At 39.4% G+C, this 18,976-nt stretch overlaps 1 protein-coding gene across 2 annotated transcripts in view; it reads right to left on the bottom strand.

The window, feature by feature from the left end:
* Positions 1 to 18,976, bottom strand: part of NELL1 (neural EGFL like 1) — a 1,034,994-nt gene that overhangs the window by 221,277 nt on the left and 794,741 nt on the right. For both annotated transcript variants that reach the window (XM_055581358.1, XM_055581357.1), the window contains one exon: positions 17,133 to 17,228. In XM_055581358.1, coding sequence (XP_055437333.1) covers positions 17,133 to 17,228 — 96 coding nt within the window. The remainder of the gene's footprint in view (positions 1 to 17,132; positions 17,229 to 18,976) is intronic.

Below are 18,976 nucleotides of genomic sequence, written 5' to 3'. Positions count from 1 at the left end.
GGTCTTTTACCCAAGGGACCAAAACAGAATTTTTCTTTCCATGTGTTTTACTTGGCCAAATATAGATTTGAAAGTTAGAAAGAACATTCTTGTTACCAATTCTCTAAAATCATTTCATAATCTGCTTGATCTCTCCCAGAAGGGATACTTGACTTTCCTGAATGTGATTAAGTTTCGATTCAAACCACTTCACTTTTATTTCAAACAGAATTCTTCTCACCTCAAAATCTCATTCACCAGAAGCTCAAGGAATTCTGATTAGTTTCAAAGAGAGGGTAGATATGGAGATGCTAAAGCAATCAGTCACCCTAGACATCTCTTCTCACTGTTAATCTTCTGGATTTCTCTTATATCCTGCTCACTTTCCAGTAAAGCTGCCTGAATTTTCCCATCCAGCACACTTTGCATGAGGAATTTTCCCACCCTGCTGCTGCTGCTGCTGCTAAGTCGCTTCAGTTGTGTCCGACTCTGTGGGACCCCATAGACGGCAGCCCACCAGGCTCCCCCGTCCCTGGGATTCTCCAGGCAAGAACACTGGAGTGGGTTGCCATTTCCTTCTCCAATGCATGAAAGAGAAAAGTGAAAGTGAAGTCGCTCAGTCGTGTCCGACTCTTAGCGACCCCATGGACTGCAGCCCGCCAGGCTCCTCCATCCATGGGATTTTCCAAGCAAGAGTACTGGAGTGGGGTGCCATTGCCTTCTCCTTTCCCACCCTAGCTTCTTCCAAATAAAATTGTGAAGTGTATTTTAATTCTCTCCAACTCATTTAATTCCTCTTGTGTGTATCTATGCAAGATGTCCTCATCACTTCTAAACAAATCAACATCATCTGGGTCCTGTTACAATTGGTGGCCTAGTAGCCAACACACAAGAAATTGGTAATTTTTTTTTCCTTCTGAGTAGGGGCTGCTGCTGCTGCTGCTAAGTTGCTTCAGTTGTGTCCGACTCTGTGTGACCCCATATACAGCGGCCCACCAGGCTCCCCATCCCTGGGATTGTCCAGGCAAGAACACTGGAGTAGGTTGCCATTTCCTTCTCCAATGCAAGGAGAAAAGTGAAAGGGAAGTTCTCAGTTGAGTATGGGCACTTACAGCTGAAGGATAGATAGAACGACTTCCAACATATCTCCTTAACTAAACTTGTAGATTATCTGAATTGCATAACATATAAACATTACCTCTGAAACATACTAATACTTAAACATTAAAATTGTTGACTCTTAGGAATCTACTCTGGGTGACAATAGTAGGAAATGATATTATAAAATTATGCAATTTCTGTTATATGTTAGTTAATGGGTCTTCTCTCTCAAGACACAAAATCAATTAACCTAGGTACAAAACACTCCCTTTAAGATGGTTTTGCATTGAAAATTTCAGAGTGAATTCTCACAACATTATTGTATTTAAGAATAGCTCTGTCAATGAGTCTCAGAAGAATATTTCTCTACATAAAACTCTAAATAATAGACAAAATATATATACAGATGAGTTCTGCATATATTATTTATGCTAATATTCTATGACAGATGGTATAACACAGTTGGAAAACACACACACACACAGAGATCTTAGAAGCCAGAAGCCCTTGGTTTGAATTCCAGTTTCCCCATGCTTATTAGTGCTTAACCTTAGGTGATTTTCTTACATTTTCTAGGCTTGATTTCTTGATTGCAAATTGGAAATGAGAATAATGTCTAATCCTGTAGATTGAGTGTGAGTATTAAACGCTTTAACTTATGTAAATTGCTTGGAACAATCTTGACAAAGGCAAGGTACTCAAAAAGTGGTTGACATCTTGCCTACATGTGTCTTTGCATACAGATGACTTCTATTCTGACGGTTATCACTATAATTTCATCCAGACTATTCTACTGTGCCCAGGCCTTGGCTGGATTCCATTCTATTGACCATACCATTGAAAGCAGACACTCTTCAATACCTATACCTGAGAGGGCACTGTACTGTGAATGGTTCTACTGGGTCAGGATGTAAAATTACCCGCCAGTCTTCCCAACATCCCACCACACTAACACAAACAATCCATATTGAAAAGTTGAAATCAACTACTTCTTAGTCGAACAATTGATGCTTTTGAACTGTGGTGTTGAAGAAGACTCTTGAGAGTCTCTTGGACTGCAAGGAGATCAAACCAGTCAATTCTAAAGGAAATCAACCCTGAATATTTATTGGAAGGACTGATGCTGAAACTGAAACTCCTATACTTTGGCATTGGAAAAGACCCTGATGCTGGATGGCAAAAGGAGAGGGGGCGACAGAGGATGAGATGGTTTGATAGCATCAGCAACTCAATGGAGATGAATTTGAGCAAACTCCAGGAGATAGTGGAGGACAGAGGAGCCTGGCATGCTACAGTCCAAGGAGTCGCAAGGAGTCTGACATGACGTGGTGACTGAACAACAATAATTTCATAGTCACGTGATTCTCAATGGCTCCTCCATATTATATTGTTCTTCCCATCACTTCTCCATCTTAACCTCATGAATCCTTTATACTGTTTCTGTGAGATTTCCCCCCATCTACCTTACTAGAATGTAAGTATACCTGAGGGTTAAAGCAATTCTTACTTGTTTCTATAATACCAGCCATCTCTTGATGACTAAATGTTGTGAATATCAGGCACACCACAAATATATTATTAAAAAGCACATGTTGTTTTTAAAATGAATTTATTTCTGGAGTCATGAAGCAAGGATATTGTCTAAATAACTTGTTCATCAGTCACAGAATTTCTTCGAGCTTTATTTTCTATTCAGTACTATTTGCAGTTTAACTTCTATTTTTTCATTGAACAAAGTACATTCAATTGTAATTATCCTTCCCAAATTTAATTTTGCTCTTTTTTGCCCACAGCTATCAAAGCTTTTGACCCCAGGTCTTCTCATATTATTTTTTAGTTCTCCCTGGTATTTGTAACTGCACTAAGGGCCATCTGTAGATTTAATTAACTTGTTGAATTCTGCTTCTTCCAGATCATTAATGAAGTTGTTAAATAAGTCTGAGTGTAGTGCTTATCTCTATGGTATCTTGATGGTCCTTCAACCCCAATTATGTACTACATTTCCCTCTGCCGTTTCCTCTTATTTATATTCCCTTGGTCATTTCCCAAACCATTGAAAGGCCTACTTCCAAATCATTTGAAATTACATTTCAAATGAAATTTCATATTAAATAGCTCTTGGATTTTTTTAAAACCTGACTTAACTATCCTTAGTGGAAAGGCAATTTATGGCCCCAATTTTCATAACATCCTGAGAATTTAAAGAAATAATTCAGTTAACATATTAAATAATGCTCTATTGGTCTTTGAAATTAGATAGATACTCTACTTCCAAAGGGGAAATGTCTATCTTTCCAGGAAGCTTCTTCTAATATTTTTTTAGAGAGAATAATTGTCATGATATATAAATTAAATTATATCCCTTCCCCCAATCTTCTCTATTCTGAAAGAGAAATATATTTTATATCCTCCAATGCCTCATTCTTTCATTCTACTATTATTATATATACATTTCATCCATGGTTTATTTTGATTTTTCATCTATGAGTCAGAAACAATTTTAGAATTGAGGAGCTTAGTTCCAACTAAAGTTGCTAGATTAAATACTCATATCCCCCACTCCTTTCTTCATGAAACAGTAATAAAATAATATTAAAGGCATGTTATGAAGGACATAAACCCTCAAAAGCAAAGGACATTGGAGAAGAGTCACGAGCAATAGAATTCTGGAAGCTAAAAAAGAGATGGATGAGAGTTAACTGACTCCCTCAGAAGGCCTAAGAAAAATGATTCATAACCTGCAGTGGAGAAGCCAGAAGAAGCCAGAAAGCAACGTGATTTACACCACAGAACACCGGAAGTGGTTGCATCAGCTGTCTCTGAAACTGCAGGGAATAGCGAGGCTAAGAGAAGAAAACTAATTGGAAAGTAGATAAGTAATCAGTTAAGATTCCTCAGAGATGCTCCCTCACCTCAGCCAGACTCCTGGCCTTCCTCCTGCCCCAGCAAAGACTGCGGTTTCCTTCTCAGCAGAAGGGACCACAGAAACTGAAAGGCAGCTGAGAGCAGAGACATTGCACGAAAAACAAGGGGATTCCGTGGAAACACATATACTGAGTTTTGAAACCCTTTGCCTTATCTATCCCACCTGGCTCTCACAATGCTAGCACCCAAGTATAATTCTTTCAGAAATGTCACTGATCCCTTCCATTAGACCAGAAGAATCTTCTCAAAAAATCTCAATTGCTCAAAAGAATAAACTTAAAATCATTTATCAATATTACATATAGGTAAACTGAGTTTTCAACCAACTTTTAACATTCATTCATAAAAATGCACAGATAGCCAAGGTTACCAGATGTTTGAGAAAATATTTGTGAAGAAAAGCTGCAGTTGAAACTGAAGTGAACAAGGGAAGATGAGGGCTGGAAATGGTGGGAGGAGAAAGAAAGGTGGAGAAAGAGAAGCAAAGAGTTCCAAATACTGCCCAGGTCTCTCTGGGCAGAGACCTGCAGTAGGATCACAGCTTTGAGAAAATCTAAAAAAAAAAAAAAAAACCGTGTGGGAAAAATTCAAGATATTGATTATAACTTGAAATAGGAAAGGGACTCACAGGGAGAGTCCAGGTGGGAGTTTACACCAAGAGGCACCGGAAACCATTTCACGTTTTTCATCGAGAAAAGGATTTGATTATATTTGCCTTTTATAGGGATTATACTAGTGGCAATGAAACAGAAAGAACACTCTTTCGTGAAGCAAGAACAGGATGTGGGACCTGAAGACTTGCCCTCTGCTATCATTCCAAGCAAAATCTAAATCATGATGGTTTCGACTAGGCAAAAGAATAGAGAAAAAACAAATAGATTGTGATGATTGATTGAATGGGAATATGAGGAGAAGAAAACCTCAAGGATAATTCTGATTACATATGATCTAAAAGTACCAGGGATGAAGGTGTGTGATTGACAACAATAATTTTCTCATTCTTTCTAAGATATTATCTTGATGACAGTATTTTGGTTTTGTAGACTAATATAAAACTAAAAGAGATTCAAGTATCTTTATTCAAAAGATGTTTTGAGCAACGGTTGTGTGTCAAGTGTTGCCCCAGTCCCTGGAAAGACAGTGGCAATAAGACAAAAAAAACTCTTGCCCCATGGAGTTTATATTCTGGCCAGGTAGTTGGACCAGTCAAGAAAAGCATTACTGATAGCAATACAACAGACAGAAAGGAAGAGCTCTTTTAGTCAGGGGTGAGGGTCTTCCTGAGGAAGTAGCACTTGAACACAAATCTGAATGATGTGAGGGAGCAGATCATGAAAATATTTAGGAGAAGAACATTTCAAACAACCAAACTATAAGGAAAATATGACAGGAAAACAAGAGATTCAAGTAAGGATGCTTGAAATCCACCCCCTGAATGGTGAGGACAGAGAAATAACAGGGAGAAGAGCCCAGAGCACGTCGAGTCATGTTGATCACTATAAAGATTTTGACTTTTACTGAGGAAATGGGGAGCCATGGAAGGTTTGGAGCAGAGAAATGACTGGATCTAATCTATGTTTCACATTATCCCCTTGACTACCATGTTATGATTACAAAGAGGAGAGCTGTACAGCAGTGGACAGGAAAAGAGTTTGGAGGTTTTGGCCATAATCTAGATTAAAGATAATGATGTCATGTGGAGAAGTGGTGGTAGTGATCATATGATGCTTGGATCCCAAATATATCTTGAAGGCAGAGCAAAGATTTAGATGTGCACGGCAAAAGAAAGAAGTCAAGGACAATCTCAAGATCTTGACCCAGAGAATGGAAAAGGGTAGATTTCATCACCAACTAGAATGAGGAAAACTATGGAAGGGATATTTTGAGAGGGAATAGATCAGGAGCACTCAAATAATTAGCGACCCTCAAAAATCAATCTTTTCCATTACAAGCACACCTTTTATATGTACGTTGTTCTATTATGCTTTGCAGACATTGTCTTCGTTACAAATCGAAGGTGTGAGGCAACCCTGTGTCCAGCAAGCCTATTGGCATCATTTTTTTCAACTGCCTTTGCTTGCTCTATGTCTCTGTGTCACATTCTGGTGATTCTCAAAATATTTCAGACTGTTTCATTACTGTTAAATTTGTTACAGTGATCTGTGATCAGTGATTTTTGTTCCCTTTGAAAATCGTTTTACTGAAGTATGGTTGATCTACAATGTTTTGTTAATACAGCTATTTCTTATGTTACCACTACACCTCACTGAAGATGATAGAATTTTTGAGTAACAAAGTAATTTTAATTAAGATACATGCAGTGTTTTTTGAGATATAATGCTATTGCACACTTCGTGCATGCATGCTCAGTCGCTTTAGCTATGTCCAACTCTGTGACCCTATGGACTACAGCCTGCCAGGCTCCTCTGTCCCTGGGATTCTCCAGGCAAGAATACAGGAGCGGGTTGCCATGCCCTTCTCCAGGGGATCTTCCCCACCCAGAGACTGAACCTGGGTCTCCTGCGTCTTCTCTTTTGCAGGTGGATTCTTTACCACTGAGCCACTGGGGAAGCCCTGCACACTTAGTAGACTACCGTATAGTGTCAAATAACTTCTATATGCACTGGGAAACCAAAAGACTTATGTGACTTGCTTAATTTTGATAGTCCCTTCATTGCAGGGGCCTGGAATTTGAACCTGCAGTATCTTTGAGGTATACCTGTACTTTAGTTAATATCAGATATTGGTAATCATTGGTAATATTCATTGGCAGGACTGATGCTGAAGCTGTAACTTCAATACTTTGGCCTCCTGATGAGAAGAACTGACTCATTTGAAAAGACCTTGATGCTGGGAAAGATTGAAGGTGGGAGGAGAAGGGGATGACAGAGGATGAGATGGTTGGATGGCATCACCGACTCCATGGACATCACGAATTTGAGTAGGCTCCGGGAGTTGGTGATGGACAGGGAAGCCTGGCGTGTTGCAGTCCCTGGGGTCTCAAAGAGTCGGACAAGACTGAGTGACTGAACTGAACTGGACTGATTGGTAATCAACACATAAGTCTATATGTGTGTTGTAGGCAGAGATAACATTAAGGCAGAAGCCATCAATAAGGTGCATTTCAGTGACCAGAGTAGTTTAGAATGAGCTGGGATTTGAGATGTCTGAGGAGGAGGAGGAGATAAAGCTAGCGAGGCAGGCAGAGGTCCAATCATGGAGGTCTTTAGATATCATGCTGTGGAAGATGGACTTTATCTTAAGCACTGAGGAGGTACTGAAAGGTTTTCTTAGCAAGATTAATAAAGTAATCTTCTAGAATCTCCCCTCATGGACTCAATCTTCTTGGCTAAAATTGCTGCCACACATAGATAACTTTAAGGTCTCTATAAAAATGGAGAATGCTTTAAAACCACATTAGTCTGCCAAGCTTGAAACTTCTTATCTTTTCAAACACCACCAAAATGAATGCATAGATACTGCTCTTTGATTCATCACATTTTGGACCCAAGGCAACACTTTCAGGCAACTACCTTTTCTAATCAGTGCATCCTGTTAGGAGAAAGTGATGCAAATTGCATGAGTTTATATTCTTTTTTGGTCAGGCTAGTGGCTTCAATCAGGTTTTTTCCACATGATCTACAGTGCATTAAGTATACCTGGATACAAACAATTCCTGGATACTAGTTACCAAGAAAAATTTGCAATTTCTGGGTTCCAGTTGGTCATATTTTCACAGAAGCCTGGATTTCCTTTCTGTTTAGCCATTGTGCTTCAAGTTACAGGGGCTTTTGAATTTCCCAGGGCAGAGGATTAAAAATGAGCCTATGAACTCAACTCTTGACTTTCACAGTTCAATATGTATGAGCTTGCCTGGAGGGGAGGTAAAACTGCTTGTCATCTAAATAGTCAGGAATTATTTTCTGCATGACTAACTAGACAGGTAATCCCTAATAGCTTTCATACATTTGATGGGAAATGTCAATTTATTAAAATGATTGGTGCCCTTCACTTTGCTTCCTGGGAGGCAAGCTGGGACAAAACTACTGGAAACACACAGAATTTCTATACAATAGTATTCTTATGAATGGTATGCTTGTTAATGACATTTTTCTCCTTCATCTTCAACATGATAAACATTCACTTAGGTCTCTTTTAAATGAGATTTCAACTGGAGTCATTATGACTTGTGATCCATAAAATGAAGAGATGGGACCATGTGAAATTTTGGGTCTTTGTGTATACTCATTCATATATTCATTTACTAAATATTTGTTGAATTCAAATGCAATAAGCTATTAAGACTGGATGTTTCCTCTGTTAGAGTTCTGATATGTAATAATATGCCATGTTTCAAAGCTGGGTGCTAGACTACCTTTATAACACTCAAAAATCAGCTGTGCCTACATTAACTATTAACCACTCTCCAACTCTGTAAACAAAGACCTAGAAATTCAAGCAAGGGACGGCAATGAGGCCAGAAGTATGGACTTGGTTAGAGAGAGCTACCTGGCATGCTTCCAGTTTCAGGTCATCCGCTCTTTTCCTTTCTCGGGAACAAGAGGTAAGAATATCCACTGTAAACTCATCCCAGGGTGACAGTCTTCAAGCTTAATCTAGAAATATCCCCTCCATGGTTAGGTACTTCCTGCTGCTGCTACTGCTAAGTCGCTTCAGTCGTGTCCGACTCTGTGCGACCCCATAGACGGCAACCTACCAGGCTCCCCTGTCCCTGGGATTCTCCAGGCAAGAACCCTGGAGTGGGTTGCCATTTCCTTGTCCGATGCATGAAAGTGAAAAATTAAAGTGAAGTCGTTCAGTCGTGTCCGACCCTCAGCGACCCCATGGACTGCAGCCTTCCAGGCTCCTCTGTCCATGGGATTTTCCAGGCAAGAGTACTGGAGTGGGGTGCCATTGCCTACTCCAGGTTAGGTACCTAGCAAATGGTATTTGACTTCTGCTTTAAGAGTCTAAATGTTAATGCCTGGGTCTGAGGCTGCCTCTGTCATAAAGTAGAGAATTAAAAAAAAAAGAACACCTTAAGAGAGAATTTCACTTGTAGTGAAGGAGGGGGAAAGTATCTCCTTTCCTGAAATCCTACAAAAGAGCTTCAGAGCATCACCCGAATCATGTTAATCCTGCAGAGTAAGGGAGCCACAAGAGAGAAGTGGCCTTTCACAAGCTCAGAGCTACAGAAAGATGAAAGGACTGTCATGCCAAGCGAACTTTATTTGGATGTCCCTCGTGACCAAAGACCCTCATCAGAGCACTTCACTGAAGACGAACTGGCAACTACATATCTCTTATCCAGAGAGCCTCAATGCTACAAAACCACTGTACTGGATGCAGGAGATCTTATTATCTTTCCCATAAAATTATGTCACCTAGGGTAAGAGTCTTGACACATAGGCATTTTACAATACAATACTGAAAGGAAAAAGGCCAAGTACCTCATCTCCGTAATGCAGACTTCTCAGACTGTGGCAGGCTGATGAGTGGAGTGTGCCAGGCACTCTACCACATGCTTTAAATAGACTATCTCATTTCACCTCACAGTAATATTATACAATAAATAAAACTGCTAAAATTCCTGTTTGTAGTGGCAAACTGAAGCTTAGAAACATTGTATTACATATATATCACTGAATATTGAAAGTTGCTCAGTCATGTCTGTGGGACCAGACATGAATGGGACCCCGTGAACTATACAGTCCATGGAATTCTCCAGGCCAGAATACTGGAGTGGGTAGCCTTTCCCTTCTCCAGGGGGTCTTCCTAACCCAGGGATTGAACCCAGGTCTTCTGCATTGCAGGAGGATTCTTTACCAGCTGAGCCACACGGGAAGCCCATTACAAACATACACACACACACACACACACACACACACACGTATATGTACACACACACACACACATATATATAAAACCTCCTGAGAGTCCCTTGGACAGCAAGGAGATCAAACTAGTCAATCTTAAGGGAAATCAACCTTTGAACACTCGGTGGAAGGGTTGATGCTGAAGCTGAAACTCCAGCATTTTGGTCATCTGATGCAAACAGTTGACACACGGGAAAAGTCCTGGACACTGGCAAAGACTGAGGGCAGAAGGAGAAGGCGTCAAGAGGATGAGATGGCTGGATGGCATCACCGATGCAATGGCTATGAGTTTGAGCACACTCCGGGAGATGGTGAGGGACAGGGAGGCCTGGCGTGCTGTAGTCCATGGGGTCGCAGAGTTGGACATGACTGGGTGACTGAACAACAGCAACATGTATAACCAATACCAGTCCAATACCACAGATTCTGGTAAACACACTGTACTATATGTGTGTGCTCGGTCATGTCCAACTCTTGCAGCCTATGGACTGTAGCCTCCCAGGCTCCTCTTGTCCATGGAATTTTTCAGACAAGAAAACTGGAGTGGGTCTCCTTTTTCCTCTTTGAGGGGATCTTTCCCACCCAGGGATTGAACCTACTTCTCCTGTGTCTCTTGCATTGGGAGGCAGATTCTTTACTATGAGCGCCACCTGAGAATCCCTTGGTAAATAGTGGAGTCCAACTAAAATTGAGCTAAAATGACTGCAAAGACTGTGCTCTTACTCCTATTTTTATTTATTTTTCTTCTCACCTTAGGCGCAACAAAGATGTTGAAAGGAATATATAAATCAGTGCACATAATCAAGTGGGAGATTATGGTTTATTGTTCACAGAGGAACATAATTTATTTAGCCTTGCACATTATCTGTTATGTTTAATTGCCCTTGAAAGCAGGTAATGTGATCAAGAGGCAACAGATTATTGGCAAGTGTATAAAATCTGGATTCATTCATTCATGGGTGAGAACCTCAATTCCACTACTGACTGGCTTGAGTAACACTTATACCCACCCTCATATATATTCCCAAGGGTGGGACTAGCTTTTCCTCATAAGAAATAACAAGCGCAAAAGGTTTGGACTCATTATCCATGGGTAGTGGGCTGACGCAAGTTTCACTTCACAGAGTCTAAATAATTCATGGTGGCAGATTTCACAGCAGAACACAGGTTTCTGTCCTTCCGTCTAGAATTCTTTACACTCTCCCAGGCTGAATCTTTGTAGTCCAAATCATGGTTTGTGAACCAAAGGAAACATTCCCTACAGATATACTTGAAATGACTTGAAAATTTGCTCTGTACTATGGAGATGAGAATGAAAAATGGTTTCAGGTATTTTTCCAGATGTCTGAAACCCTGTAAAATGGTGAGCCTGGCAGGACCATGAAGAGGGTTTTTAAATACTTCCAAGGAGTTCTGAGCATTCAGAGCTCCATTTTGGAGCCATAGAGAAGTGCATCAGATCTTTAACTCAATTTCTCCATCACAGCTGGAAAACTAATATGGAGTGGATGGAATTAAGATGAGGAGGGGAGTAAGATACTAGAAGTTCAGCAACTGAACCCAAGACTGAGCTGCTTTAAATATGAATGACCTTAGTGTTAGCAGGGCTGGACTCTTCCCAGCATCCACTGCAATGCCTCTCCTCTGTCATTCTCTTTTTTCCTGGAAATATCCACTGCAGGGAATAGTTCTTCAAACAGATTTATACTCATATCACTTTAATAAAAATGTTAAGAGTATCTACATCCATCCTCAATGGGTTCAACTGGGTGGGCAAACTCTCAACTCCTGGTTTGTTTCATTCATTTGATTAGTCGCTAAGCTGTGTCTGACTCTTTGTGACCCCATGAACCGTAGCCACCAGGCTTCTCTGTTCATGGGATTCCCCAAGCAAGAATACTGGAGTGGGTAAGAATTCCCTTCTCCAAGGGATCTTCCTGACCCAGGAATTGAACCCACTGCATTGGCAGGGGAGTTCTTTACCACTGAGCTACCTGAGAAACCCAACTCCTGGTACTTCTTTTTATATGATGTCACAGAAGTCCTGCTTACTCTTTCCTAGGGATCTATTAGCTACATAACAATAGCGCAACATTAATAATAGAAGCCTCCATTTGCTGAGTATGCATCATGTATGTGCCATATAACCTGAGAAAACTCACCCTGAGAAAAGTTAAATAACTCTCCTAACTGTTATGAATTTGCACTCATTCTCCTCCCAAATGCCCTGCCCATGGTCCTGTGATACCCTGCAAGAAAATATTTTCTTCTCCATTTAGAAAATGGAGTTATTATCCACACTTGAAAAGATTCAAACATGTTCTCCAAAACAAAGGTGGGCAGAGCGATAGCAAATAAATGAAGAATTTGCCTGCAGTGCAGGAGTCTCAGGACATGGGTTCTATCCCTCAGTCAGGAAGATCCCCTGGAGGAGGGCATGGCAACCCACTCCAGTATTCTTGCCTGGAGAGTCCCATGAACAGAGGAGCCTGGCGGGTTGCAGTCCATGGGGTTGCAAAAGTCAAATACGACTGAAGTGACTTAGCATGAACACTTGGTAGAGTTCCATCAAAATTGGGGCAAAATGTAAAATTTGGAAGAATAGACAAATTGCTGTTTCTGACCATTCTTTTTACTTGGTGGATGGACCATATGCTCAAGGTAAACTATTACCCTCTGTCTACCTACCTACAGGGTTCTGAAGCACAGGGAAAGAATAGAATAATTATCCTGCAGAAAGTCATTTCCCTTTAGGAAAGGCAAAACGTTGACAGTCACTGAGAAAAATGAAGTCCTTTTCATGAGTTTTAAGTTCTCTTTATGTTAATCTTTTAAAAAACCATTTCTTATTATAAACATAATTTATAATTATTGTAGAAAATTAGAAATTTCATATAAACGAAATTGAAAAAAGCAACTCCTAGAATTAATATCACAAATGGACAATGCTATTCAACTTCTTTGCTATTTATTAATTTTCAAGAAATAGATTCATAGATACAGGGAACAAACTAGTGGTTCCTCAGTGGGAGAGAATTGGGGCAAGGGCAGGAAAGGTAAAGGAGATTTAAAGGTATAAACCATTAGGTATAAAATAAATGAATGACCAAAATGATCTCCAGCACAGAGAATACAGTCAATATTTTATAGTAGCTTTGTATGGAGTAGTCTAGCAATATGTCAAATTACTATGCTGCACAACTGAAACCAATAAAACATTGTAAGTCAGCTATACTTTAAAAAAAAAAAAAAGAATTTTCTAATTATAGCAAACCTGAAGTAATTCTAAAAATCCTGAAGAAATGCTTTACAAAATGCATTCTGTCTCTTAGAAAAGCTTATAATTTTATTAGTAGACAGACAGATAGATATATTTAAAAGTGCTACATCTATATCAGAACTTGTCAGCACAGGTAACTCTGCCTTCCTGGGGTATTTGGCCATGTCAGGAGACATCTTCGATTGAACGGCTGGGGGTAGGTTCCTAATGGTGTTTAGTGGGTAGAGTCCAGAGATGCTGCTAAAAATCCAACAATGCATAGGACAGCCCTCTGAAACAAAGAATTATCTGTCCAAAATGTTAATAATGTCAAGGTAAAGAACTCATTCACTAGACAAGCTTGACAACTTAGGTTGAATCTCTTTGTTGCTTGCAACTTTACTTCATAGAGGAGGATACTATGCTATTTTACGGTGAGTAACATATCTCTGAATTTAGTATAACTCTTTGATATTATATTTGAGAAGTCTCTAGGACAACTTTGGATTGTTTCATTTGGTCCTCTGTTCGGCTACATCAGTGCGGCATGATATCCTTTTAGCTCTCTAGGATGACAAAGAGATTTTACTCATGGACCTTTTCTATCCTGAGAGTAATACAAATACTCTTCCTAGTTCTCCACTCATCTCTCTCTGTATACGTCTCCATGTTAGATGTGAAACCAAGTCAAGGCCAAGCACACAGAGAAGGATCAAAGGGTAGGAGAGAGGAGGGAACACAGGACGTTGTCCCGAAACCAAGGCAGGTGAAATGTTTGCTTATCTTGAGTGGGGTGATGAAAAGTTTAAGTTTACTAAAATCTTATCAATATAAAATAAATGCAGAGTTGTTCATCTCTGTGTTATACATCAAACATGAGTGTGATTTTCAACTTCATTATATTTCAGATACGCATTTTATGATTTAGTTGAATACACTTGAATTCTGAAAGGCTATCACAAACAATGAATAAAGCCAACAACAGGAGGCAAGGGCAAAGAAAATATTTTAAAAACTAAACATAAGTAGATTCTAAATAGCTCAAATGAGACCATTTAATTAGCCATAAAATTAAAATCAAATAAAACATTTAGTGTAATCATACCATAAGACATTGACAATGCATTTACATTTCTCCTTTGCACCTGTGTCTCACCACATCTAGCATCACTATTCAAAGGCAAGTGGAATTATTTAATGTTTACTGCTAATAGTGAGCATGGCAAAATAATTCCAACATGATACGATGCAGTTTTTAAAGAGTCCCATAATTCACATAGATCCCTTGCACATAATCGATTGGAAAAATATGTACTTTATCCAAAAGATCTCCTGGAATTAGAATACTGGTCAATATGGTTTTGCTACAAATGGAAGTTAATATCACATATAGAGAAACCTTATTCTATTTTTTTTCTTTACTGCAACTGTATACATTTTCAAGAGTAAGTAATTCTCAATCTCTACTTTAATATTCTTCTAGGAACCTATGACCTGCCAATGTCTGTCTGTCTTTTGCCTCTGGTCTTGATTTTCTCCTTTACCTTGATATTTTCTGTTCCACATTATGGACCAGAATGTAAGTACTGATTCAATCAGCCACTTATTGAGGAGAGGAAAGTACAGAGGTCAAATCAGCAAGCCATGAGAAACCATAATTAATTCTTCCTGGGCTGACACTGACTCAGCTCTGGTCTAAGATCAATGCTGTCCTCCAATTCTTTATGAAGTAAAAAGAAGAACTGCACAGTGGATTCTCTGGTTAAATATCACCGTGACAGTATAATAATGACTGGTTTATAACAAGCAAACCGAGGTGCTTGATGAAAGTGTAAATTCATGGACCCTCCCCGACATATTCACCAGGAACCCAGATTTTATAGGAAGTTCATGCATTATCCCTTTGGAACACACACAAGGGTTTATAATGTAGTTTGTGGAAGACAAGTTGAGTTTTATTCTCAATTCTAATACTGACTCCATAGAACTGCAGAAGTTACTTAATCTACCCATGCTTTTATCTGCCATCTACAAAGTGGGCATAATAATGTCTATCTCTTTTGTTTGTTCTAAATACTAAAATACTCCCTTAAAAGACATAATGCATAATTATTACATGATAAATGGTATATCATTAGTAATATTAAAAATCCATCATCAACAATATTATATCATCATCACCATTCTGTCTCCATTAATTCCTATATTCTATAATAATTTAAGAAATGCATAGCAGTTTTAGAGCAAATAATGAGGAACTTTTACTTTAGTGGCTTTTTTTTTTTTTTTAATTTTGCTGCTGCTAAGTCGTTTCAGTCATGTCCGACTCTGTGCGACCCCATAGATGGCAGTCCATAGGCTCCACTGTCCCTGGGATTCTCCAGGCAAGAACACTGGAGTGGGTTGCCATATCCTTCTCTGATGCATGAAAGTGAAAAGTGAAAGTGAAGTCGCTCAGTCATGTCCGACTTTTAGCAACCCCATGGACCACAGCCCACGAGGCTCCTCCGTCCATGGGATTCTCCAGGCAAGAGTACTGGAGGGGGTGCCATTGCCTTCTCCGTTTATTTTAGAAAACCTAATTAAAATCTAATGTACTACAATAAGGGCCTGTGGGCTAAGCTACTTTGCTTTTGACAAGAATCCTTCAGTTCCACATGGCAATTCTCTTCTGCTCAGAGGCAGAACTTGGCTCTTTTATACGTCTTTTTTAAAAGACAAATCAAGTAATTTTACTTAATAAATATGATCTAATTTGTTGATAATTATCACAAAACATGGGAACAATAATACACATTGTAGATTTCCTTGTTGAATAATGTATGTAGTTAAATTTTGACTCTTTTTAAAAGGATCAGGCTGCTTTAGAAATACACAGGCAGTACAATGTAATATGTTAAACAAGTTGGGGGATAATAAACATGCTAATTTAAAAAATTAGCATCTAAATTCAGAAACCTTTAACATGAAGGAAAGGAAGCAAGAGCTTTGCATAGATCTTTGGCATTAGATGAAAACATACTCCCCTCATCTAATAAAAAGCATGGTGACTACAGCATTATATTTCTGTTTTTCTAAGCTGTACTATGAGAATGTCCAGTTGAGTGTGATATTCCAGACTTAGAAAAACATAATACAGTGATTTTAGCCTAATGAAACTCATGGGGAAATACACTGAAATATTTACTTTTATAAGGCATAAACAAACCTCTTGTTTGCACTAATACATACATACTGGTACATTGGCATTGAATACCAATTTCATTAACATACAGGAGGACTTCTTCAATTGATAAAAGAACTGGATTTCACCAAATACTGCCCAGTGTAAATACTACATTTATAGAAAGCTGCACATAACGGACTCTTATTAATAGTAACTGGCTTATAATATCAGGTCCATGAATGATAAGGTTCTTAGTAAACCACTGTTAGAATAAAATCGCAAGCACACCAATAAGCCTGCTGCTGGAGTTATTTAATGCACTATTACTCAAGGAGCATGTGGTTCGAATTTACATTCCGTGGACACAGCAGATTGTTACAGCTCTAGTGTTTGCCTGTGTTGCTACCCAATAGACGATAAGTAGGGCAGGTCAGTTCGTCAGGCTTTATATCTGCTGCTGCTGCTGCTGCTAAGTCGCTTCAGTCGTGTCCGACTCTGTGAGACCCCAGAGATGGCAGCCTACCAGGCTCCCCTGTCCCTGGGATTCTCCAGGCAAGAACACTGGAGTGGGTTGCCATTTCCTTCTCCAGGCTTTATATCTAATTAGCGCCAAAATGCACACTGCAAATGTTAGCAGGGTAAAGATTCGACTTTACTAAATTAGACACAGTGGAGAGAGGGCAGATGAAGTTCTGTTTTAGAGGGAGGATGTCTATGACACAGTAATCAAAAGGTACTCAGCTTTGGGAGAGCCGCATCCACCAACAAGATGCAATGTGTCAGGTCAATCTACAGTACTACAGCCCTAGAGAAAGAGCTTCCTTACCTTTCTCGCAGTGGCTTCCTGTGAATCCAGAAGGACAGATACATTTGTTGGGAGCCATGCATGTTCCACCATATCTGCAGCCTTCTTCGCAGAATGCTGTCACAAAAAAAAAAAAAGAGAGAGAGAGAGAGATATTTCTCTTAGATAAAACAGCAATAAGGAAATTCATAGTAAATAGCTGCTGCTGCTGCTGCTAAGTCGCTTCAATCATGTCCGACTCTGTGCAACCCCAGAGACGGTAGCCCACCAGACTCCCCCGTCCCTGGGATTCTCCAGGCAAGAACAATGGAGTAGGTTGCCATTTCCTTCTCCAGTGCATGAAAGTGAAAGTGAAGTCACTCAGTCATGTCCGACTCTGTGCGACCCCAGAGACGGTAGCCCACCAGGCTCCTCCGTCCATGGGATTTGCCAGGCAAGAGTACTGGAGTGGGTTGCCATTGTCTTCTGCGATAGTAAACAGCAGGTTTATTGAAACAATTCTTTGTTACACAGGGAATACATATCATTGGTGACACATGTAAAAGTTTCAGTATACAAAAAACAAATAAATATAATAATACCTATTTCACTTTTACATGCAATCCATTGAAATAATGGATGTAAAGTACTTGATGCTAAACAGGAGCTAGTATGAAGAGCTATTAGGATTGCTGTTAATATGACTATTGATACACTTGAAATCAAAGAATATATTGAAGAACTAGAAAAACAGAGCTGGGATAAAGATGAAGGCATTTAAAATATTATTTTAAAGATACTCTTTTTACTATGCATTTTTATTACAATAAAAACATTTTTACATTGTTAAACTATTTTCAGTAGTCAATACAATTTCTAAAAACATAATAAAGTTAACTAATTGCTTAATTTTGAATATTTAAGATGTTTCCAACATTTCTATAATAAAGACAATGTCCTGTCCTTATAGAAAAAAAAATACTTAACACGTTTTGAATTATTCCTTTAGGGAAAATGCTTCAATGGAAACATGCTAAAGATGGGTGGACTTCACTTAGCTTTTTGATAAGAATTGTGAAGTCATCCTAACCCCATCTCAGCACTACCCTGCTAACCTTCCCAGACCAGATTACACACTAGCAGAGCATAGCCCCATAAAACTCTCCTCTGAAGTATTAAATATAAATTTTATTTATGAATAATTGGTTATCATCACCTCTTCCATCAATTAGACTGCAAGACCAATCATCAGTTCAGTTAAGTTCATTTGCTCAGTCGTGTCCAGCTCTTTGCGATCCCATGAATCACAGCACGCCAGGCCTCCCTGTCCATCACCAATTCCCGGAGTTCAGTCAAACTCATGTCCATCGAGTCAGTAATACCATCCAGTCCTCTTATCCTCTGTTGTCCCCTTCTCCTCCTGCCCCCAATCCCTCCCAGCATCAGAGTCTTTCCCAATGAGTCAACTCTTTGCATGAGGTAGCCAAAGTATTGGAGTTTCAGCTTTACCATCAGTCCTTCCAATGAACACCCAGGGCTGATCTCATTTAGAATGGACTGGTTGGATCTCCTTGCAGTCCAAGGGACTCTCAAGAGTCTTCTCCAACACCACAGTTCAAAAGTATCAATTCTTCAGTACTAAGCTTTCTTCACAGTCCAACTCTCACATCCATACATGACTAATGGAAAAACCATAGCCTTGACTAGATCGACCTTTGTTGGCAAAGTAATGTCTGCTTTTGAATATGTTATCTAGGTTGGTCTTAACTTTCCTTCCAAGGAGTAAGCATCTTTTAATTTCATGGCTGCAATCACCATCTGCAGTGATTTAGGAGCCCCCCCCCAAAAAAAAATAAGGTCTGACACGGTTTCCACTGTTTCCCCAT

The sequence above is a fragment of the Bubalus kerabau genome, chromosome 5 (genome assembly GCF_029407905.1).
Source record: "Bubalus kerabau isolate K-KA32 ecotype Philippines breed swamp buffalo chromosome 5, PCC_UOA_SB_1v2, whole genome shotgun sequence".
Classification (NCBI taxonomy): Eukaryota; Metazoa; Chordata; class Mammalia; order Artiodactyla; family Bovidae; genus Bubalus; species Bubalus kerabau.
Note: the sequence above shows the minus strand (reverse complement) of the source record. Positions and strands in the feature narration are given on the sequence as shown.